The sequence below is a fragment of the Martes martes genome (genome assembly GCF_963455335.1).
Source record: "Martes martes genome assembly, chromosome: 4".
Classification (NCBI taxonomy): Eukaryota; Metazoa; Chordata; class Mammalia; order Carnivora; family Mustelidae; genus Martes; species Martes martes.
In genome coordinates this window covers 160,291,047-160,310,278 of record NC_137891.1, presented here as the reverse complement: position 1 = coordinate 160,310,278, position 19,232 = coordinate 160,291,047, and the positions used below count along the sequence as shown (strand labels likewise).

At 57.1% G+C, this 19,232-nt stretch overlaps 1 protein-coding gene across 4 annotated transcripts in view; it reads left to right on the top strand.

Annotated features, from left to right (window-relative positions):
- KCNQ4 (potassium voltage-gated channel subfamily Q member 4) overlaps positions 1-19,232 on the top strand; it is a gene marked incomplete at both ends in the record, with an annotated part of 50,621 nt that overhangs the window by 20,772 nt on the left and 10,617 nt on the right. Inside the window, 8 exons of one of the 4 annotated variants that reach the window (XM_080802782.1) lie at positions 8,521-8,611; positions 9,282-9,408; positions 9,638-9,813; positions 10,349-10,474; positions 10,884-10,994; positions 11,160-11,255; positions 14,165-14,253; positions 18,542-18,598. In XM_080802782.1, the coding sequence (XP_080658908.1) occupies positions 8,521-8,611; positions 9,282-9,408; positions 9,638-9,813; positions 10,349-10,474; positions 10,884-10,994; positions 11,160-11,255; positions 14,165-14,253; positions 18,542-18,598 (873 nt within the window). Of the gene's footprint in view, positions 1-8,520; positions 8,612-9,281; positions 9,409-9,637; positions 9,814-10,348; positions 10,475-10,883; positions 10,995-11,159; positions 11,256-14,164; positions 14,254-15,918; positions 16,081-18,541; positions 18,599-19,232 lie in introns of all 4 variants that reach the window. The other 3 variants (XM_080802781.1, XM_080802783.1, XM_080802784.1) reach the window with 3 other exon arrangements.

The window sequence follows — 19,232 nt, the reverse complement described above, 5'->3', positions numbered from 1 at the left end:
GCGGCGGGAAGCACGTCTGGGCTTCACGGAACAGAGGAGGGGAGATGAGATTCTGGGACAGCGGCCTCATGTCCATTTCTCTTTGCACCCTTGCCAACTTTCCTCTGTGGTCCTTCCTTCCGTGCCTGAGAAAGACAACCTGACTGGCTGGGCCTGACCTAGAGGGGAACCTTTCTTGGGTCAGTGTCCAGCTCCTGATGAGTCAGTGGTGGCCAGGAGAGCGGCACGGAGCCATGCCGTACCACGTAGAGCTGGCCCTTCCGGGCTGCGGTGGCTGTCAGAGCTGTCCCTGGGGCTGCCCACGCCCTTGCACACCCTGTGCGCTGCCAAGGGGCCTGGCCGAGGAGACACTGGTGGCACTGAAATCCAGCTGGTGCTTAGGGCTTAGTCAGCCCAGAACAAGGGATGCCTGCTTCTGGTGGGTCCGTCCACAGGGGTCAACTTATAATTTTTCAGGCTAAAGGGAACGCCTTTTTTTAATTGGTTCTCCAAGCGGGGGCATTTTTTTCATATTTTCTACTGTGTGCTGGCCACTGCTGTCCCTCCAGGGACATCCTCAAAGAATCTGGAACTGAGCTGAGGTCTCAGCCCTCTCCCCTCCACCCTACTCTGGGGAGCAGTAAGACTGGAGGGACTTTAGCCTTCCCTGAGTGTGCCCCAACTTCATGTTGTGGATGGGGAAACTGAGGCTCCTCTGAGACCTCATCCCTCACCCTGAGCCCCCAGCACAGGCCTCTGGCCCAGAGGAGCAGCGGCCGCAGCAGCAGCCCTGGTGTGGGGCCCTGGGTCACGTGCTTTTGCTCCCTTTGCCATATTTAGAATCGCTGGATCAGGGGAAACTTCTTGTCCCAGCCCCTGAGGATTCTTGGAAAGAGCCTCACTCTGAGGCCTGGCCGACTGCCCCTCTCCTCTATCCCCCTGCAAGAGAAAGTAAGAGCCTGCTTTCCCCAGAGCAGCCTGGGGCCCTCCTGGCCACACAGCACCCCCCAGCTGGGGGAGCCCCTCAGGTCTAGCTAGGTCTCTTTTTCAGTATCAGTTCTGGTTTGGGGCTTAAGAAATGCCTTTTCTGCTGGAAGGTGGTGGGGTTATGGGCTCTGTCCTGCAGGAACCTTGGCTGAATGGGGACAGACTGGCCCTTGCTGTCCCCAGGGGGTGAGACAGAAACTTGCCTTTGGGGTCCTGGTCTGGGTGGGGTCACCTACTCCCAGGGCCAGTTGTAGAAATGAGGGAGCCAGTTGGTGACCAAACAGGTGACAGACACTGGCAGGGCTGTCTGGGAGGAGGGATGCTGGTGAGAAGGAAGGAGCCCCCCCACCCCCACCCCCGGCCCAGGAAGGCAGAAGCATGGCCTGGTTCTGCATTTACTTTGGCCTGGTTGGGAGTGGAATTATCCCCTCATCTTACATGGCTGCTTTCCTCCCTCAGGACAAACAAGCCTTAAAAACAAAACCAAAAAAAAGGGGGAGCACCTGGGTGGCTCAGTCCTCAAGCGACTGCCTTCAGCTCTGGTCATGGTCCCAGGGTCCTGGGCTCAAGGCCCACCGTCAGGCTCCCTTGCTCAGGAGGAAGCCTGCTTCTCCCTCTCCCACTCCCCCTGCTTGTGTTCCCTCTCTTGTTGTCTCTCTCTCTGTCGAATAAATGAATATAATCTTAACAAAATAAAAATAAAAAAAATAAAAACAAAACCAAAAATGTCCCAAACCAAACCAAATCAAAAATGCACGGGCAGAGCACCTGTGATGTTCTGGATCTTTCCTCCCATCCTTACGGTAGGGAATAAAGATCCTCTGTTCCCCCAAGGACCCCTCCCCAGGGCCTGGTCCATTCCCTCCACACTGGCTGTTCAAACCTCCCCCACCTCTGCTCCCTGCCTCCTCCTGTCCTCTGAGAAGGAGGCCTGACTTCTTCTGCCTGATTTCAGCTACAGAGGATGTCACAGCCCCCAGGAGGTGCTCTGGCTTCCCAGTCCTCCAACCTCTTGCCACCTAGCCCCTCTTCCTGGCCACCTGTCCCAAGCTGGCAGGGTCCTTCCGGCTCAGCACTGGCACCGCCCTGCTCTGGATCCCCGCCTCCCCGCTGCCCTGGGGACCTCATTCCATTGCTCACTCACTCCCTCTCTCTCCCCCACCTTCCACTTCTCCCTCTCTCCTGGCTTCTTCCACTCTGGTTCTCGCCTTTTAAAATAAAAAACCAAAGCCCAGTCACTGTGCTCCGCATCCTTCTCCAGCCACTGTCTGCCTCTCCTCCTGCAGACTTTAGCTCTCTGCATGCCCACTGTTCCCTCTTTCTCATGCCCCTCCTCCTCTCCAACCCCCATGGGTCTGTGTCGCACCCCTCCTGTTCCCCGCCTCCCCCGCCGCCAGCTGCCCTTGCCAAGGTGCCCAGTGACCAATTTGTCACCAAATCCAGTGGACATTTTTCAGGCCTTATCTTGTTTGACCTCTTGGCAGCACTTGACACTGTCATTCTCGCCCTGCTTGAAACCCTCTTGCTTGGCATCTCTGCCACCTCTTTGTCCTGGTTTCCCTCCTGCCTTGCTGGCAGCTCTTTCCTCATCTAGGTGGAGCGTGTCTCCTCCCTCCACGCCTTTGGGGTCCCATGGGTCCTCCTTGAAACGTGCCTCATGCTCTCTGAACCGTCTCAGCCACTACCGAGGTCTCTACAACCCATGTGCCCCAAGTCTGCATTTCCGGCTCCGGTCTCTCTCTTCACGCCCTCGAGTGTGTGTGCTGAGGCCCGAGGCCTGAATGGAGCTCCTCACCCCACTTGTCCCCCAGCAGTGTCTCCTGTCTCTGCTCACTCACCGCACCTTCCTCCGCCTGGTGCCCACAGCAGAACTAGGAAGGTCATTCTCCTTCCGGTCCCCATTTCCAGAACATCACCAAATCCTACTTCCTGAAACCTCCATCCATCCACTTCTCTTTGGTGCTGTCACCCTCGTCTCTCATCTGAGTTACTGTGGAACTTTCTATCTGCTTCCCCCTGATCAATCTCACCCCCTCCAATCCCTGCTCCACACTACCCGAGTGGTAATTCTGAAACACTTACCACACCATGTCGTTCCTCTCGTGACACTCTTCAATGGCTGAGTATAGATGGCAAATAGCGTTTCTTAAGGGAACGTAGCTGAGAGGTCGGGAGGTAACCCCTTTTCTGCTGTGCGACCCCTGACTCACAGCCTCACCTCTTCAGCCTCCAAGCATCTCTCTCTCTCTGGGGTCATCCCCAGAGAATCTGGAACCGAGCTCCTGGCAGACCCTCTCCCTTCCACCCCTTTGCTCTGGCCATAAGTCTGAGGTCCCTCACCTCGTGTGCTAATGTCCCCCACCTCCTGTTGTAAACTGAGGCCCAGAGGGTAGTATGGCTTCAGGGGTCCAGGTGGACTTGGGTTTAGGTCCCCGCCTTATGACTTTGGACAATCTAGTATACTCTTCTCCCCCCCCCCATTTAAATAACAGCTTTATTGAGCTCTAATCCACATACCATAAAGTCCCCCCTTACCACTCAGTGTTTTTTAGTATATTCCCAGGGTGGTGCCGTCATCACAGCCTGGCTTTCTGAGCCTGTGTTTTCTCAGTGATAAGCCCTTGGGTGATTATGGTACTGCTCTCACAGGGTGGTTGTGAGAAGTAATTAAAAAAAAAAAAGAGCATGGAGAGGGCTCGGCACAGTGTCTGGCCAATAGGAAGCCCGCAGCCAGCAGGAGCAGTTTGGGGGTCACATGGTGAATTGGGGGGAAGCTGATGTTGGTGTGAGACCCACAGTCCCCAGCAGCGCCATCCTCACTCCCCCTGCGCCGGGGTTGTCTCTGGAGTGATTTCAGGAAGGTATGGGGGTGGGGTGAGGCCTGGAAGACAATGATGGCAGTTTTTTAAAAAGCCAGGAGCTGGCTAATCCCTGAATCAGCCCCAAGTACTGTCTAGCTGAGCCAGTGATTCTCAAAGTGTGGTTCCCGGAGGAGCAGCGTCAGTATCACCAGGGAACTCTGTAGACATCTGGATTCTCAGGTCCCTCCTCATACTTACATTCTAGGAACAAGGCCCAGAAGTCAGTATCTTGACAAGTCCTCCGGGGGATTCTCACACCAGCTGTAGTTTGAGAACCATGGATCTAAGCAAATTGTCTACCTGTTCAGTCCCTCATCCCCTTGCGGCCTTCCTGGGGGTGGTCACGGCGTGGGGTTGGAGGTGCAGAAGGGTCGTAAGGAGTCTTGAGCTAAGCCCAGCCATGGAGAGTCAGGCAGGCAGCACCTGGGTATCCCAGCTCTGCCTCCTGGGTTGGGCAAGGGGCAGCCCAGGCCCCAAACTGCAGCTAGACGTGATGGGCAGAGATGCTCCAGAAAGCGCATGTCAGTCTGACCTCTCTGTTGGGACAATGACAGAGAGCCCAGGCCAGCCAGCTCCTGTGTCCTACCTGTACTGGCAGAGACAGAGACATTGGGTCCCCAGAGAGGGCTGGAGACAACCCTTCGTCCTTGTTTGTTGCATGAATAACGCCATATGCTGATTCTGACAGAGAGATCCCACTGATTCACTGTGTGATTTGGAGCAAGTCTGTCTCTCCCTGGGCCCCCTTTCTTCATCTGGAAGATGGGGATAATGATTCAGGTGCCTGGGACACGAGATGTTCTCTATCACATTCAGTGTATCTGTTCCACTGCATCGAGTAAGCCTCCGGGGTGGAGAAACTCCCATCCAGTGTAGGAACGCAGGGGAGGTGAAGCTCAGGGAATTTCGAAATAGCGTCTACCACATGGAGCTGGTCAAGGCCAGAGACCTGCCTTCGCTTCCCTTCTCAGAGGGATGCCGGGGGGGTCCAATAGGTCAGGAAGGGATGAGCTTAGAGCTTTGGGAGCCTTCTCAGTGGACGCAAACTGGGGGCTTGGGTGACATGGTGTTTTAATGTTTGTTTCATGTGAAATTTCTGCTATTCATTTACATAATCTAATGGAAAAGAAGTAAAGCAGAGCAAGGAAAGAGAGAGTGGGGATGGGGCCACTGTTTTGGAGAGGGGGTGGTTGGGGAAAGCCTCTCCAAGGAAGTGATGTTTGAACAGAGACCTGGTTGAGTAAGGGAGCAGTAAACAGACAGAGGAAGCAACAAAGCCAGGCAAAGCCTGGAGGTGGACATGAGTTTGGTGTCCCAGGAAGGCCATGGAGCTCAGGATGGTTGGAGCGCAGTGATGGAGGGGAGGGTCACAGGTCTGCGAGGCGAGGGTGGGGACCAGAGCTCACAGGGCCTTCCTGCACACGCGGAGTATAAGTTTTGCTCTCCAAATAGAATAGGAAGTCAGGGGAGAGTTTCGAGGAGAGTGATGATTTCCAGCTTTGCATTGTAGGAAGATCACCCCGGCTGCTATGAAGAGAGTGGGTCGCGGTTGGGCCAGAGTGGAGGTGGGAGGTCAGGCGGGGAGGTGAGATGGTGGCGGCTTAGGGTGGTGAGCTGTGGTCCGTCCAGGGATTTATCCCAAAGGTAGAGCCTGTTAAAATAAATTTAACAGGAACTGCTAAAGGACAAGAGCAGAAAGTGAGCAAAAGGAAGACTCCAAGGCGCTCTTAGATATTTGGCCTGAGCCCCTGGCTGGCAGGTGGTGTCCTTCGTGGAGATGGGGAGATGGGAACGAGATTCGAGGGCAAGTTGAGTTTGGTTTTGAACACGTTCGGTTTGAGAGGCCACCAGACAGCTGAGAAAGAGACGCTGAGTGGACAGTTGGACGTGTGAGTTGGACTCCCCCGGGAGAGGCTGCCACAACTCAGACACCTGCGAAATGGCAAAGGCTATTGTGGTATAGAGGCGGGGACAGGATTAAAGGTGGCTCTGCCTCTGTATGTTTAAGGAAATGCATTTTAAAATTCCTGTTAGTTTGTTATCACCCCTGTTTATTTACTTTTAAAGATTTTATTTCTGTATTCGAGAAAGAGTGCGTGTGAGAGGGGAAGGGCAGAGGGAGAGGGAGAGAATCTTAAGCGGACTCCACGCCCAGCTCGGAGCTCCCACTGGGCTCCATCCCAGGACCCTGAGCGCATGACCTGAGCCGGGACCAAGAGTTAGGAACTTAACCGACTGAGCCACTCAGGCGCCCCTACCCCAGTTTATCCTAAAAAAAATATGAGGAAGTGCAGATAAGCAAAAAAACAAAAAACAAAAAAACAAAACCAAAACCAAATCGCTCTTAATTTTGCCACCAGAGACAAGTCCTGCTGACCTTGGTATGAATATTAAAAAAATCTATATTTAAGGGGCTCCTGGGTGGCTCAGTTAGTTAAGTGTCTGCCTTTGGTTGAAATCATGATCCCGGGGTCCTGGGATCAAGTCCCACATCGGGCTCACTGCTCAGGAGGGAGTCTGAGTCTGCTTCTCTCTCTGCCTCTGTGCTCACTCTCTCTCTCTCTCAAATAAATAAATAAAATCTAAAAAAAAAAAAAATCTGTATTTTAAAAATTAGGATCACATTATCCTTCAGATTTGAAAATCTGCCTTTTTTATTTAACCCATTGTGATGTGTCCATTTTATAGATGTGTAACTATTGACATGGAAAGAACAGTGTTGAGAAAAATAAATTTCTGGAAGCCCCAGCATGAAGCCCTTAGTGTGGCCCACTAACCTGAGGACATGAGGTCAGCTGAGCAGTGGGACGGAAGAATTTCTGTTCAGGGCTGGGGTGAGGGTCCATCAAGATTTGGCGGCAGCCCCTCCCAGGGGAGGGGGCTGGATGAAGATGACCTCAGGGGGGGGGGCCCTCCATCCCTGAGGTCAGTGGCAGTCCCCCTCCCTGGGGGATGTGGCTGCTGCATTTCTCTGTGGTTAATTATTGAACGTGAGGAGCTGGAGCTCTCCCCCTGCTCTCCCTGTGCCTTCTGTCTTTGCTGACTCAGCTCTTGCCTGGAACTGGCCAAGGAGCCTCCTCCTCGCTCATTCATTCAAAACCCTTTACGGGCACCGGCTACCTACCTCCTCTTCCCAGGGGCATGTGCTGGTTTGCAGCGCTAAGCCTGCCCTCCGAGCAGGCTGGGAACCCCTGTGCAAGGAGGGGTGGAAGTCCTTCCCATGTCTGTCCTCCCATCAGCTTCCACTGGACAGATGTGCAGGCGGGCTCAGAGGAGGTAGGTGACTGTACAGGCTGGACCAGGATTTGAACCCAAGCCTCTCTGACCCTGAGCCTGTGCCCCTGCCACCGTGAAACAGGAGCACAAAGAAAGCCAGGTGGACAGTGACTTGGGCCACATACATGCAGGCAAGCCCTGGGAAGGGGCGTTCTGCAGAGGGAACAGGGGTGCGGAGGGCCTGCCCACAGGGTCCCCACAGCAGAGGGTGAGCAGAGTCTCCACAGGCTCCGAAGCGGGTGTTTCGGGCAGAATGCCGTGTCAGCAGTCCCAGGTGGGGCGACTCTGGGAACATCTGGGGAAGGCTGTGGGTCAGTTTGCAAGGGATGTGTTTCTAGAGCAACTCATTCCCTCTGGAGTCTCTTCCAAAGGGCACGTGCGGTCGGGCACTTCTGTCTCTCACAGAGGAGCACTTCCGCGAGTATGACTCGGTTTCTTTCTCTGCATCTGCAGCCGGTGCCCCTCAGCCTGGCCTGCCTTGCGCATTCATACTCTGTCCGAGGCTGCCAGCCTCTCTCCTCATGCCCTTTCCCCCTCTTCCCAGCCCCCGGGATGTGGGAAACCCATGCTCTAATCTCACCTCTGTCCTGGACATACTGAGAGACCTTGGGTGAGTCCCTTTCCCTGTCCGGGCCTCAGTTTCCTTATGTGTGCAGCTGGGCTTGAAGGAAGTGTTGGATGAGCTGGGTTATGAAGTTCTCCCCATTTCTAAATGTCTCCTTCTGGACTTCCCTCTGTCCTCAGGGGAGTCGCAGGCCATGAGGCCTGATTCCCCTCATCATACCCCGTCCCCCTCTGCATCCTTCCCCTCTTCCCTGTCCTCCCTAGTCCCCTTTCCTTTCAGAGTTGTCTCCTTCTTTAATTCCTTAAGAGCCCACGAAGGCAGAAGCAGTTGTCCCCTTTCTGCAAATGAAGCGATGTTCCAGCCACCTTGGTGTTCATGGGAAGCAGAGACCCCTCCCTTGCCCGCTGACCTTCCCTGGCCCCTCAGCTGACCTCTGGGCTACTTTTCTTCAGAAGGTCTTCAAACTGAGCCAGGGCCTGGGGGCACCCCTTGTGAGTGGCTGAGCCCACGGGTGCCTCCTGACCATGGGACCCTGAGCCGGTCTCTTTCCACAACCAGTCCAGGCAGACCGGCCACCCACCGCGGAGTGGCCCCTTCTCTGAGTGGCAGCCAGCAGCGAGGGCAACTGAGACGGTGGTCGGTGTCTGTGAGCTCCGTAGCCCAGAGCATGGGGGCCTCTCCCGCTGGCGTCTGGCACAGAACCACAACTCCAGGGAGCTCTGATTCTGATTCTGCTTTCCAGCTAATTCTTCCCAAATCATGCTTCACCTCCCACGACTCCACAGCCCCTTCCCCCACCCTTGGCTGTCCTGTCCGTGCAGCAGTCTAACCCTCTCCCTTCTGTTGTTGCAGATTTTTGCTGGTCTTCAGCTGCCTGGTGCTGTCCGTGCTGTCCACTATTCAGGAGCACCAGGAACTTGCCAACGAATGTCTCCTCATCTTGGTGAGTGCCAGAGGCCAGGTTGGAGCGAGGCTGTGTAAGGCAGCCCCTTGGGGCTCAGGGTGGGGGGAAGAGAGAGGCTTCTCATACCGTGGCTCAGAGAGTGGTTTGCCTGTGGCGCTGTGCTGTCTTCCCTGAGCTGGTGGCTGCCCCTTTCTGGACTTCATGTCCTGCTTTCCAGCCAATGTTGAGGGACCTACTGCCGCTAAGCCAGGGCTGCTGGTGGGCCCCAAGCAGAGGTGAATAAACCCCACTCCTTCTCAGGACCCAAACTGCTAACTCAACCCTTGGTGTGATTTCCGCCCCCCTCTAAACAGAAGCACCTTGGAAGTGGACAGCTGACACAGAGTCACCCCTTATGTCACCCAGTCAGGGTTACTGAGCTACAGAGTCTGGGATAGCTGGGAGGGGGAGGGGGGGCGAAGAGCAGAAAACCCCACACAGCTGGTGCACAGGAAGTGCAAGACAGACTTGGGCTGAAAGCCTGAGGAAGGGGCCACGTGCATTCTGGAATTCTCCTCAGGTCCAGCCAGGTGTAGGAACGTCCAGGAGGGGTGGTCTGAGGGAATCCTGGTCCCCCTCACCCAAGGGCTCTGGGCTGGGCCAGTACTGTGGGACCTGGGCCCTTGCTCCCAGGGGGAGGGGACCGGAACTCAGGTCCCTGGTCCCACAGGAATTCGTGATGATCGTGGTGTTTGGCCTGGAGTACATCATCCGCGTCTGGTCCGCGGGATGCTGCTGCCGCTACCGAGGATGGCAGGGCCGCTTCCGCTTTGCCAGAAAACCCTTCTGTGTCATCGGTGACAAGACCTGCTCCCCCACCCCCACATGCCTGACCTCTGACCCCAAACCCTAGGGTTGACATCCTGACCCAGACCCTGGCTGCTGGCAGATTTCACGGACCCTCCCGATCACCGCCAACACCCCCGCACCCCGGCCCCAGAGCCCCCCACCCCCACTTGGGAGCCTGACCCCGGGGTGGCTTGGCTCCCCGGCAGGGCTGTGACCTCGCCTCTCCCGCCCCTGCAGACTTCATCGTGTTCGTGGCCTCGGTGGCTGTCATCGCTGCGGGCACGCAGGGCAACATCTTCGCCACGTCCGCGCTGCGGAGCATGCGCTTCCTGCAGATCCTGCGCATGGTCCGCATGGACCGCCGCGGCGGCACCTGGAAGCTGCTGGGCTCCGTGGTCTACGCACACAGCAAGGTGTGCAATGGGGGAGGGGCAGGGCAGGGGAGGCTGGGGACCTGGCAGGGGCCCCTGTCACAGGGTTCATCTCTGAGGCCGCGCCTGGGCTGGGTCCGGGGTCAGGGCTTGAGGTACCCACTTGGAAGATTCTGGGTTCGTGGTCTAGGCGCAGAACAGAGTGGGGAGCTAGGGCGGGGTGTGGGGGTGGTGGTTAGAGCGCTGGGGGGCTGCTGGGTCTGGGGACTGAGGTCTGAATGTGGGATCTGGAAGGTCAAGGGGGTGTACCCTGAGTTTTGGGGAGGGCTTTGCCCCCTTCGGGAAGCTGGGAAGGCTGAGGAGGGTCTCCTAGAAGGGAGGAGCTGGGAAAGGAAAGCAGGCAGAGCCGCTGTCAGAGAGGTGGGGAACCTTTGTCCCCCATTCCAGAACACCTGTCTCAGGTCATTGTGGGAACCTCCCACCTGCCCACCTCTGCCAGGTGGCCACAGCGTGACTCGCTTTCCCAGGCCCCTCCCCCTCAGCCCTCCTAACGTTCACAACTTTGCTGCCCTCGCAGGAGCTGATCACCGCCTGGTACATCGGGTTCCTGGTGCTCATCTTCGCCTCCTTCCTGGTCTATCTGGCTGAGAAGGATGCCAACTCCGACTTCTCCTCCTATGCCGACTCGCTCTGGTGGGGGACGGTGCGTGTGGGTCTGTACAAGGGCTGCCCTTCTTCCTGAGACCCTCCCCTGTGTGACCACTGTCACTCTGACTCAGGGTTGAGGGAGCCTCTCAGCTAGGGCCAGGGCCCCCTGTGACCAGCCCCTGTGTTAGCCTCCAACCTGCCCCAGTAGATCTGCTTGTGGTCCCTTTAGTTCCCTACACCAAGCCCCTGCAACCTTAACCCTGACCAGCACAGGGCAGGGAAGGGAACTAGATGGACCACAAGCAGAGAAGGGAACAGTTCATCTATGCCCCTAACCAGCCACTGTGGATGACCATAAGGCACCTCCTCATGATCAGGCTCCCCCCTGCCTGTGCCCCAACAAGCTCTTGTGGGTGGCTCCCGAGACCAGCCCTGAGGAGTCTGTAAACTCTTCGTGTCCCCAGATCACACTGACGACCATTGGCTATGGTGACAAGACACCGCACACATGGCTGGGCAGGGTCCTGGCTGCCGGCTTCGCCTTACTAGGCATCTCCTTCTTTGCCTTGCCTGCTGTGAGTCCCCCTGCACTTAGGATCTCCCAGCCTGGGGGAGAGGGACCTGGGGGCAGAGCCTGCTGCATGGATGGGGTGGGGAGAGCTCAGAGGGGCTGGGATGGAGACCTTCTCCTTGTGTTGTCGCCCTTTGCCCCCTTCTCCCAACCACGCCTCTTCCCCTAGGGCATCCTGGGCTCTGGCTTTGCCCTGAAGGTGCAGGAGCAGCACCGTCAGAAGCACTTTGAGAAGAGGAGGATGCCTGCAGCCAACCTCATCCAGGTACGAGACGCCTGGGAAGCCCCTGGAATGAACTGGTGTGTCATCTCCTCTCTGCTGACCCAGGTGTCCCAGTTTCACAATTGTGACTCCACTTTGAAGCTCCGAGAGCAGATGTGACTTCTCTGGGGTCACATGTCAAGTCAGGGCTAGAGCTGGGATGCTAAGTGGGACTGTCAGAAGCTTCCCTTGTGCCACATGCCCAGTTCAGGCGTCATCAGAACTGCTCCCACTGTCCTGCTCCAGCCCCAGCTCTGTATGGCCGGCAGTGGAGTGGGGCCTGGGGCCTCTTGTCCTGCCAGCCAAAGGCTGTGCAGTCATCAGTAAGCCTGCACTGTTCCCAACACCAGTGCATTCCCCAAACACTCACACAAATGAGGGTGGTAACTATAAACTGAGACAAACACCTTGAAAGAAAGAATAGTTCCCTGAAGAGCATTTAATGGGGTCCTGGTCTGATCTGACCTTTCGAGGGAACTCTGGGATGATGACCCTGGGAAACCGATGCTTCAGTTGAGAGCTGGAAGACTGGTAGGAGTCAACTAGGCGAAGAGGTGAAGGTGGGTGGGGGAGCATTCAAAGTAAGGGAATAGTATGTGCAAAGGCCCTGTGGTGGAAGGGAGCATGTTGTGTTTGGTGAACTGGCAGGCAGCTAGTGAGACTGGAACAGAAAGCTCAAAGAGTATATAGTGGAAGGGGTTGGGTAAGTGGGCCAGGCCCAGGCCTGAGAGCTGCACAGAGGACTTTAACATTTTCCTAAGAGCAATGAGGAACCACTGACAGGTATGAAGTAGGTGGAATGGATGACATGATCAGATTTGTGTTTTAAAAAGAGCTGAATGAATTGGAGAGTGCTCCCAGTGCGTGTGGGAGATGTTATGAGGCTCTGGAAACCGTCTGGGCAAGGTGGGGTGCTGGGCTGGCATCGGCAACAGTTGAGATGGGAAGAAGTGGGCAGATTCTGTATTTTTAGGAGGTGAAATCCGTGGCATCAGGAGTGAGGGAGAGGGTGAGGGAGGTGCATGGCGGGTGACTTCCCAGGTTTCTGGCTTGCCCAACTGGATGATTGATGGCCCTCCCCACTGGAGGGAGACCAGATTTGGGGCATGAGGAATGTGAGTTCAGCGGGAGCATGGAGAGTGTGCTTGGCCTCAGCCCCCGAGCGGTGTTGGTGAGGAGGCAGCTGCACATACGGGTCTGTAGCTAAGAGGAGGGGACTGTGTGGGAGCCATTGCACCTGGACAGCCATGAAGCCCAGGGCACAGATGAGCTCGCCCAGTGTGGAGAGCAAAGATGGAGGAGGGAAGATGGTCCAGGACTGAGCTTTTAGGAACCTCAGCATTCAGTGACTGGGCACGCAGAGCTGAGCCAGTCAAGGAGACAGAGGAACGACCAGAAGGATGGGCAGAAAACCAGAAAACCAGGCATGTGTGGTCTCAGTTTCCCCCACGGCATTGAGACCTTTTGATAGGGCATGGGGTGGGAGGGAGACAAGGGCTCCAATTTGGGGGGCCTCTGTGACTCAGCCCTGGCTTCTCTCTAGTCAGGGTGTGTATGAGAGCAGCCCCTAGGGGAAGTAGTTCAGGGAACACTGGCATATCCCACCTAGGCCTGCTCCCAGCATGCCACCCTCTCATTCCCTGATCCACGTCTGACTCAGCACCCCCTCCTTATCTCTCCTCCCCAGGCTGGAATCCCCTCCCCATCCCTGCTATCTCCAGCCACTAGCCCGGCCTTTCCTTCTCAGCGTCCCTTGGGGCACAATGGCCGTCATCCCCTGGGAGCTGGCCTTCCAAGGGGGCATTGTAGGGCCAGGCGGCTGGCACTGTCCATGCCAAGAGACAGCTGGTATTGTGGTGCCCATAATTAATGAGACAGCTCTGGCAGCTGCTCCCCAGCTCAAGCCAGGGGACTAGGCAAGCAGGAAGTAAAAATATTCCTGTCCTAGGAGGGTGCCTGGCCAGTGAGGTCAGCAGTGGGTCATCCCTTAAGGACAAGAGGAACCCAAAGAAGGGGGGCCTCCAGGGCTCAGTTAGGCTTTGTCCGTGCCTCCCTGCCCTTCCTAATCACCACACTCAGAGTCCCTCCTTGGTTCGTCTTCTTACCTGGAGGGGGAGAGACAGTCCTTCCTCTGGTCCACCCCTCATCCCTCCTGCTGCAGAGGAAATCCTGCAAGATGCCGGATTTCCCCGGATGCTGAGGGGTTGGCGGCTGATGCTCTTCCTTGCCCTCTTCAACCCTGTCGGCAGTGACAGGCAGCTGGGAAAGATGAGGTGGGTTTATTCATAGCAGGAAGAATTCACTCAGTGAAGTATTTATTCCCCATACCTTTGCAGAGCTCCTCCCACGCACCAAAGGGCACAGTGGTGACCAAGACACAGCTTAGAGTCTAGGGGCAGAGAAGGACACTGCTCAAACACGCGATGAGTAGCTACTTCCTAGCTATGGCAACAGCAGATGACAGGAGTGTTGAACAGGCGAGCCCGGTATATGGTGCTTTCTGTGGGCCAGGCACCGTGCTTGGCACTTAACAGACATTTGCCCTTTGCACTGTCACATCAGGCTGGTAGGGAAGTAGTACTGTACCCAGTTCACAGATGAGGCCAGAGGGGCTCTGCAGCTTTATTGCATGTGCCTCCGCTAGTAAACGACAAAGCTGGGACCGGAAGCCACGCCTGCCCGATGACAGAGCCCAGCTCTTACCTTAGACCCCTGGCTCTGACGCTGACCCACTTACTACCTTGGGGAAGTCCTTTCTCTCGGGGCCTCTGTTTCTGTCTGGCCCTGCCTGTGGTGATGGGATTGGAGCTGGCCTCTGGCTCCGGGTCTCCTTCCGCTGACCCAAGGACTGGTTCCTCTGAGAGCAGAGAGCCTTCGCTGATGCCTTGTCCCCCGCTTCCCTCATACGACAGGCTGCGTGGCGTTTGTACTCCACCGACACGAACCGGGCCTACCTGACGGCCACCTGGTACTACTATGACAGTATCCTCCCATCCTTCAGGTAGGCCCTGCTGTAGGGGGACATGGGTGGGGGGCAGTCCCCTGGAGGACAAGTGGCTGGGACTTGGCCCTGGAGGGTGGGAGAGGGGGGACAGCTCTGCAAATCCCGTGTAACGCACAGCCCAGAGCGTCTTCTCCCCCTGTCCGCCCTGCCCCGGGAAGGTGGTGGATGCTGTACACAGGGTGCGGGGTGGAGCCCTGCCTGCTCCCCCCCCAGCTGCGCTCCGGGCTCTGGAGCGCTGGCAGTCTGCATGCTAGCCCACGGTGCCACCCTGTAGGGTGGCTGCCAGCTCATCTCCCCTCTTTCTGAGCTGAGGGCCATGTTAGCTCCTGCCGGCCTGACATACCGTGGCTTGGGAGAGAACAGAGAACACACGGTACGGGCAAGAATGTGCACGCCAGAGTTGGGGGCAGGGGCCCAGCCCAGCACCCTGGCGTGTGAATAGGCCCCTACTTTTCTGGGCCCTAGGGCCCAGAAGCGGGTTCATCCCTCTGGCCTAGGTCTGGGTGAGGGTACTCCTGGGGGTGGCTGCATGCGGAAGTTAACTAATAACCATCACCAAGGCCCTTGGGCAGGGATGAAGACCGCAGAGCATGGCTCGGTCCCATGGGCAGGCAGGGAATCAAGCCGGAGGCTGGGCTAGGCTGGGCCGGGCGGCTGTGCTCAGGGCTTCCGTGGGGGCCTTTTCCCTTGTTAGATCTCCAAGAGCAGTTGTGCGATCCCGCTCTCCCCTCCACCTGGCTCCCCCTCCCTGCTCCCTCCCAGTTCCAGGAGCTTCCTGGGGAGGAGGGGGAAAGAAGGGCCTGGGAGGGGGGGATTCCCCCCATCTCCACTTGGCAGAGGCAAGTTCCCACCTCAGAGATAGGCGTGGTGGTTGGTTTGGAAGGAGCCTCCCTTTCGGGTGGGGTGGGGGTAGCTCTAAGGACTCAAGGCCAGGCGTTGGGGACTGGGGCAGAGGCTGGTGCATGTGAGGGGGAGGGAAGATTGGGGGTCATATTGGGTCCTCTGGTAAGAGGGACAGAGCTTGGTTTAGAGATTCTAGGCCCATGGGCCTTCAGCTCCTTGGAGCTCAGCTTCCTTGTGCATATATTGGGAAGGCAGAGGGGAGATAGCCTCCTTCGGTTACGGAAACAGGAAGTGGCCTGGAGAGTAAGAAGCTGAGCCCCAAGTCTAGTCTCTAAGAACCCAGTGGCAGGAGTGGATGCTAGAAGAGTGGGAAGCTGGCCTAGCTACCTTATCAAATCTTTCTCCTGCGCCTCAGTTTCCCCTTAAAACCCCATCAGATCTGGAGGGGGAGGATTTCAGGGTGACTGCTGGTCTCTAGGGAGGGACAGCTCTGTGTCTAGGCACTCCACTTGATGAGCAGAGAGTAGGTTAGATTCAAGCTCCCACTTGCCGCCTTCTGAGGATGCCCTTAGCTTGTGCCCAACCTGCACAACTGTACTCGGCAGCCCTGAGGATTTCCCAGGAACTGAGTGCAGAAAGAGAGGGAGGAAGGTTAGTCTCCCCCACCCCCCCCCCACCCTGCTGGTTCTGGCTTCGGGTGTCTGCTGAGCACCTCTAGAGGCAGAGCCTGGCAGGATCCGAGCACCAGAGCTCTGTGCCTACCAGGTGAGCAGGCGGTGCCAGGGCCCTGCCTGCTGCTGATGGCGCCCTCTCCTGCAGAGAGCTGGCCCTCTTGTTTGAGCACGTGCAACGGGCCCGCAATGGGGGCCTACGGCCCCTGGAGGTGCGGCGGGCGCCGGTACCTGATGGAGCGCCCTCCCGTTACCCGCCCGTTGCCACCTGCCACCGGCCGGGCAGCGCCTCCTTCTGCCCTGGGGAAAGGTAGGGGCCCCCTGGGGCCACCACCTCCTCTTGCTTCTCCTTCTCCTCTTCCATTCTTTGTCTCACCCTCTCTCAGACCTGCCTGCAGCCACCATGTGGGTGTCTGGGCCTGTTCTGGGGACTCCCAGGCCTTGTCATGAGGCCTGGGCAGTTGTCGTCGGATGGCCTGACAGGTACAGACTGAGAGCCTTCCTGGAGAGGCCAGGCTGGACTCACCTGCTTGCCACCTGGGGCGCTAAGGGTCTGAGTGGGGGAGATATCCGCACCGTCCCTTCCCGGCACCTTCTCCATTCATTCCATTTGTCCTCTTTCTTTCTCTGTTTCCACATCCCCTCACTCTTCCATCCCTGCACCCCCATCCCTCCTGGGCAGCTGGAGAGAGGAGGAGGCCGCTGGCCACAGGTGCTTACGGCTCAGGTAATCGTGGGCACCATTCTGGGGCATGAGGGCCGGGAACCCCGTCCCCTAGCATGTTCCTCTAGAAGGGGCTCACCACTGAACTCGCCTCCTGGGAACGAGACACCAGCTGGAGAGAGAGCTCTGTGACTAAGAACTGCTGTAGGACCTACATAAACTCAGCCAATGACTAATGCTCTTGTCTTGTGTAACCCTTGTCCACAGCTTGGCTAATCCCAGAAGGTCCTCTTGGGATTCTCCCACAATGCCTTTCTTCCTTACTGAGGGACATTTTGCTGCTCCTAACAGTCTTTTTCCCCTTGACCTGTCTCTCCTGGAGCTTTTGCATCTTGAAAGAAGAAGAAAGAACAATGCTTACCCCCAGATACATGTTCAAAGTAGTGGAATTTCAGGCATTTTTGGAGAAGGGAAGCTCACTGACTCACAGTATGGGAAGAGGGCTGTTTCTATAAAGGTATAGCTTTGAGGTCAAGGATTCAGCTCCCCTTCTTTCCTCCCTTGACCCCTCTCCATCTCTTTGTTTTGTCTCATCTTCACACATCATCCCTGAGCAGCCAGGTAGACATCTGGGCCTTAAGCCTCAGGTGCGATTCCGAGCCCTGGGCCCAGAACAGGGGAGGGGAGAGGAGGCCAGCCATGCTGCAATGGGAAGGAGGCAGTGTGGTGAAAGCTGGCCTCTGACACCCGAGGCTGTGTGTCCTTGAGAAAGTCACTGAGGCCCTCTGGGCCTCTGGATCCTAGGCGGAACATCAGCAGTATTTAGGCTGATCAGGGGCTCTGGGTTCTCCATGCTGCAGAGGCCTGGGGATGGGGTGGAGGAGGGTGTGGTGGTGAGGGGTTGGTGCAGAGGATGCTGGGAACAGCATTTTTTCCCTGTGCTTGGTGAGGGCATCTCTGGCCAGGAGCTGAACAGAAGCAGGGAGACGGGGTGGGGGGGGGGGTCCCTCCAGGTGAGGGGCTGGAGGAGGGGAAGCGTGGATGGCCAGGCCAGGCTGGGAACTTCCTGGAAGAGAGTCCATGGTATGGCCCCGGGGTTGGATTCTCTGTCCCTGCCTGCAGGCCCCTCAGTGTTATGTCCCCCTCCCCCTGACACCTCCACCCCAGCCACAGCTTTTATTTGAGCAGCCTTGCCCAGGGCCTGGGTCCATGCTCTCTGGAGATTCCGGTCTGCTCTGGTCTCACCTGGCCTGGATAGGAAGGTACTGAAAAAACGAGACGAACCTGGAGCCCAGCACGTTTCCCACCCATAACTGCTCTGGGGCAGTGGGTCCCCAAAGCCTAGGACCAGATGACTGCCAAGGGCTTGGCATTCACTAACCCCCACCCTTGTGTCCGTCTGCCCTGCCGTGTCTGTGTGGCCGGGGCTCATGGTGATGGTGGTGGAGTGTCCCTTCTTCCCAGGCACCCCATGAGTTGGAGCTGTGACTTCTAGGACACTAGTTACCAGGCTCAGGCCAAATGGCCATATCCTTACTCTTGGCTGTCTGGGTCCTATGGGGTGGGGGCTCCGAACAGGACTCCCCCTGCAAACCCACACCCACGTACACATACACACTTACTCTGGTTGGCCACACCCTTAGTGGTGCGTGCGGATGGACCCAGGCTGAGCACGCTCCCAGGACTACAAGCAGCAGGACTTCCTGGGGGTTGGCATTGCCAAGGCCAGCACTGCCCCTCTTTGGGGTTGTTCCATGAGGCGCTAAGATGATGTTTCTCAAGGCTCGGTCCACTGACTTCGTGCATCAGCATCTGCGGGGTGTTCGTTCCAAAATGCAGATACCTGGACCTCTCCCCAAGCCCACAGAATGAGACTCTCTGGAGGAGAGGCACAGAACTCTGCATCTTTAACGTGCTGCCCTGAAGATCCTAATGCAAATCTTGAGAAGTTCTGCATTCTGGGGATGTGGGCTGGAGGATGATTTGGGTAGGGGCTCTTCTCTCCCAGCAGCCGCAGGAAGCCAGCCCCATCCTGGCAGCTCCCCATGCTCTGCCCGCCTGCTCCCTTCCCACTAACCTCTGTTTGTGTCTTGTTCTCAACTTCCAGCCAGATGTTTAGTAATAAACGGAGTTTCTTTCGGATCCACGCCAGCTGGAGACCGAGGTACCCCCTCGCCTGCTCCTCCTGTCCCCACTCCTCCTTGCCCCACCCAGTTCGGGGGCTGGAGAGGGGGACAGGATAGGCCAAGGACAAGGTGCATGTGCCTGCCGCCTGCCGTCTGCCTTGGGGCCCTGACGAGGCTCGTACCTTCCTGGGGATGCCCCTGCCAGGTCGGGGGGCATGGGCCTGGTGCCCACTCTGCCAGGAGGGACATCTGTAAGAGACTTGGGATGAGTTCTGGCTCTGCTGCTGACCTGCTGTGTAATCTGGATCACGTTGCTTCCCTTCTCTGGACCTCATTTTCCCATCTGTGGAATGGGCAGATTGAACTAGAGGCTCTCTGAGGGTCCTTCCCACTCTGACTTTTGCCCAGCCTTGGGCTTAGCTTCCTGGCTTCCCACGGCCCCCTCCTCCTCCAACCAGGGACCTAGCTGATGCCTGAAGGAGCTGGGATTGGCCCTCTTTCGCTAACTCTAGAGCCCAGCTCGGATAGCTGCATCGCCACCACGTTCCAGGGCCAGTGCTAGGGACACTGGGATGAATAAAAAAGATGGCGCCTGGAGACTTGCCAAGAGCGAGTCCTGTTCAGTGTGATGAATGCAGTGAAGGGAGGAAGCAGAGGAGCTATGGAGCCAGG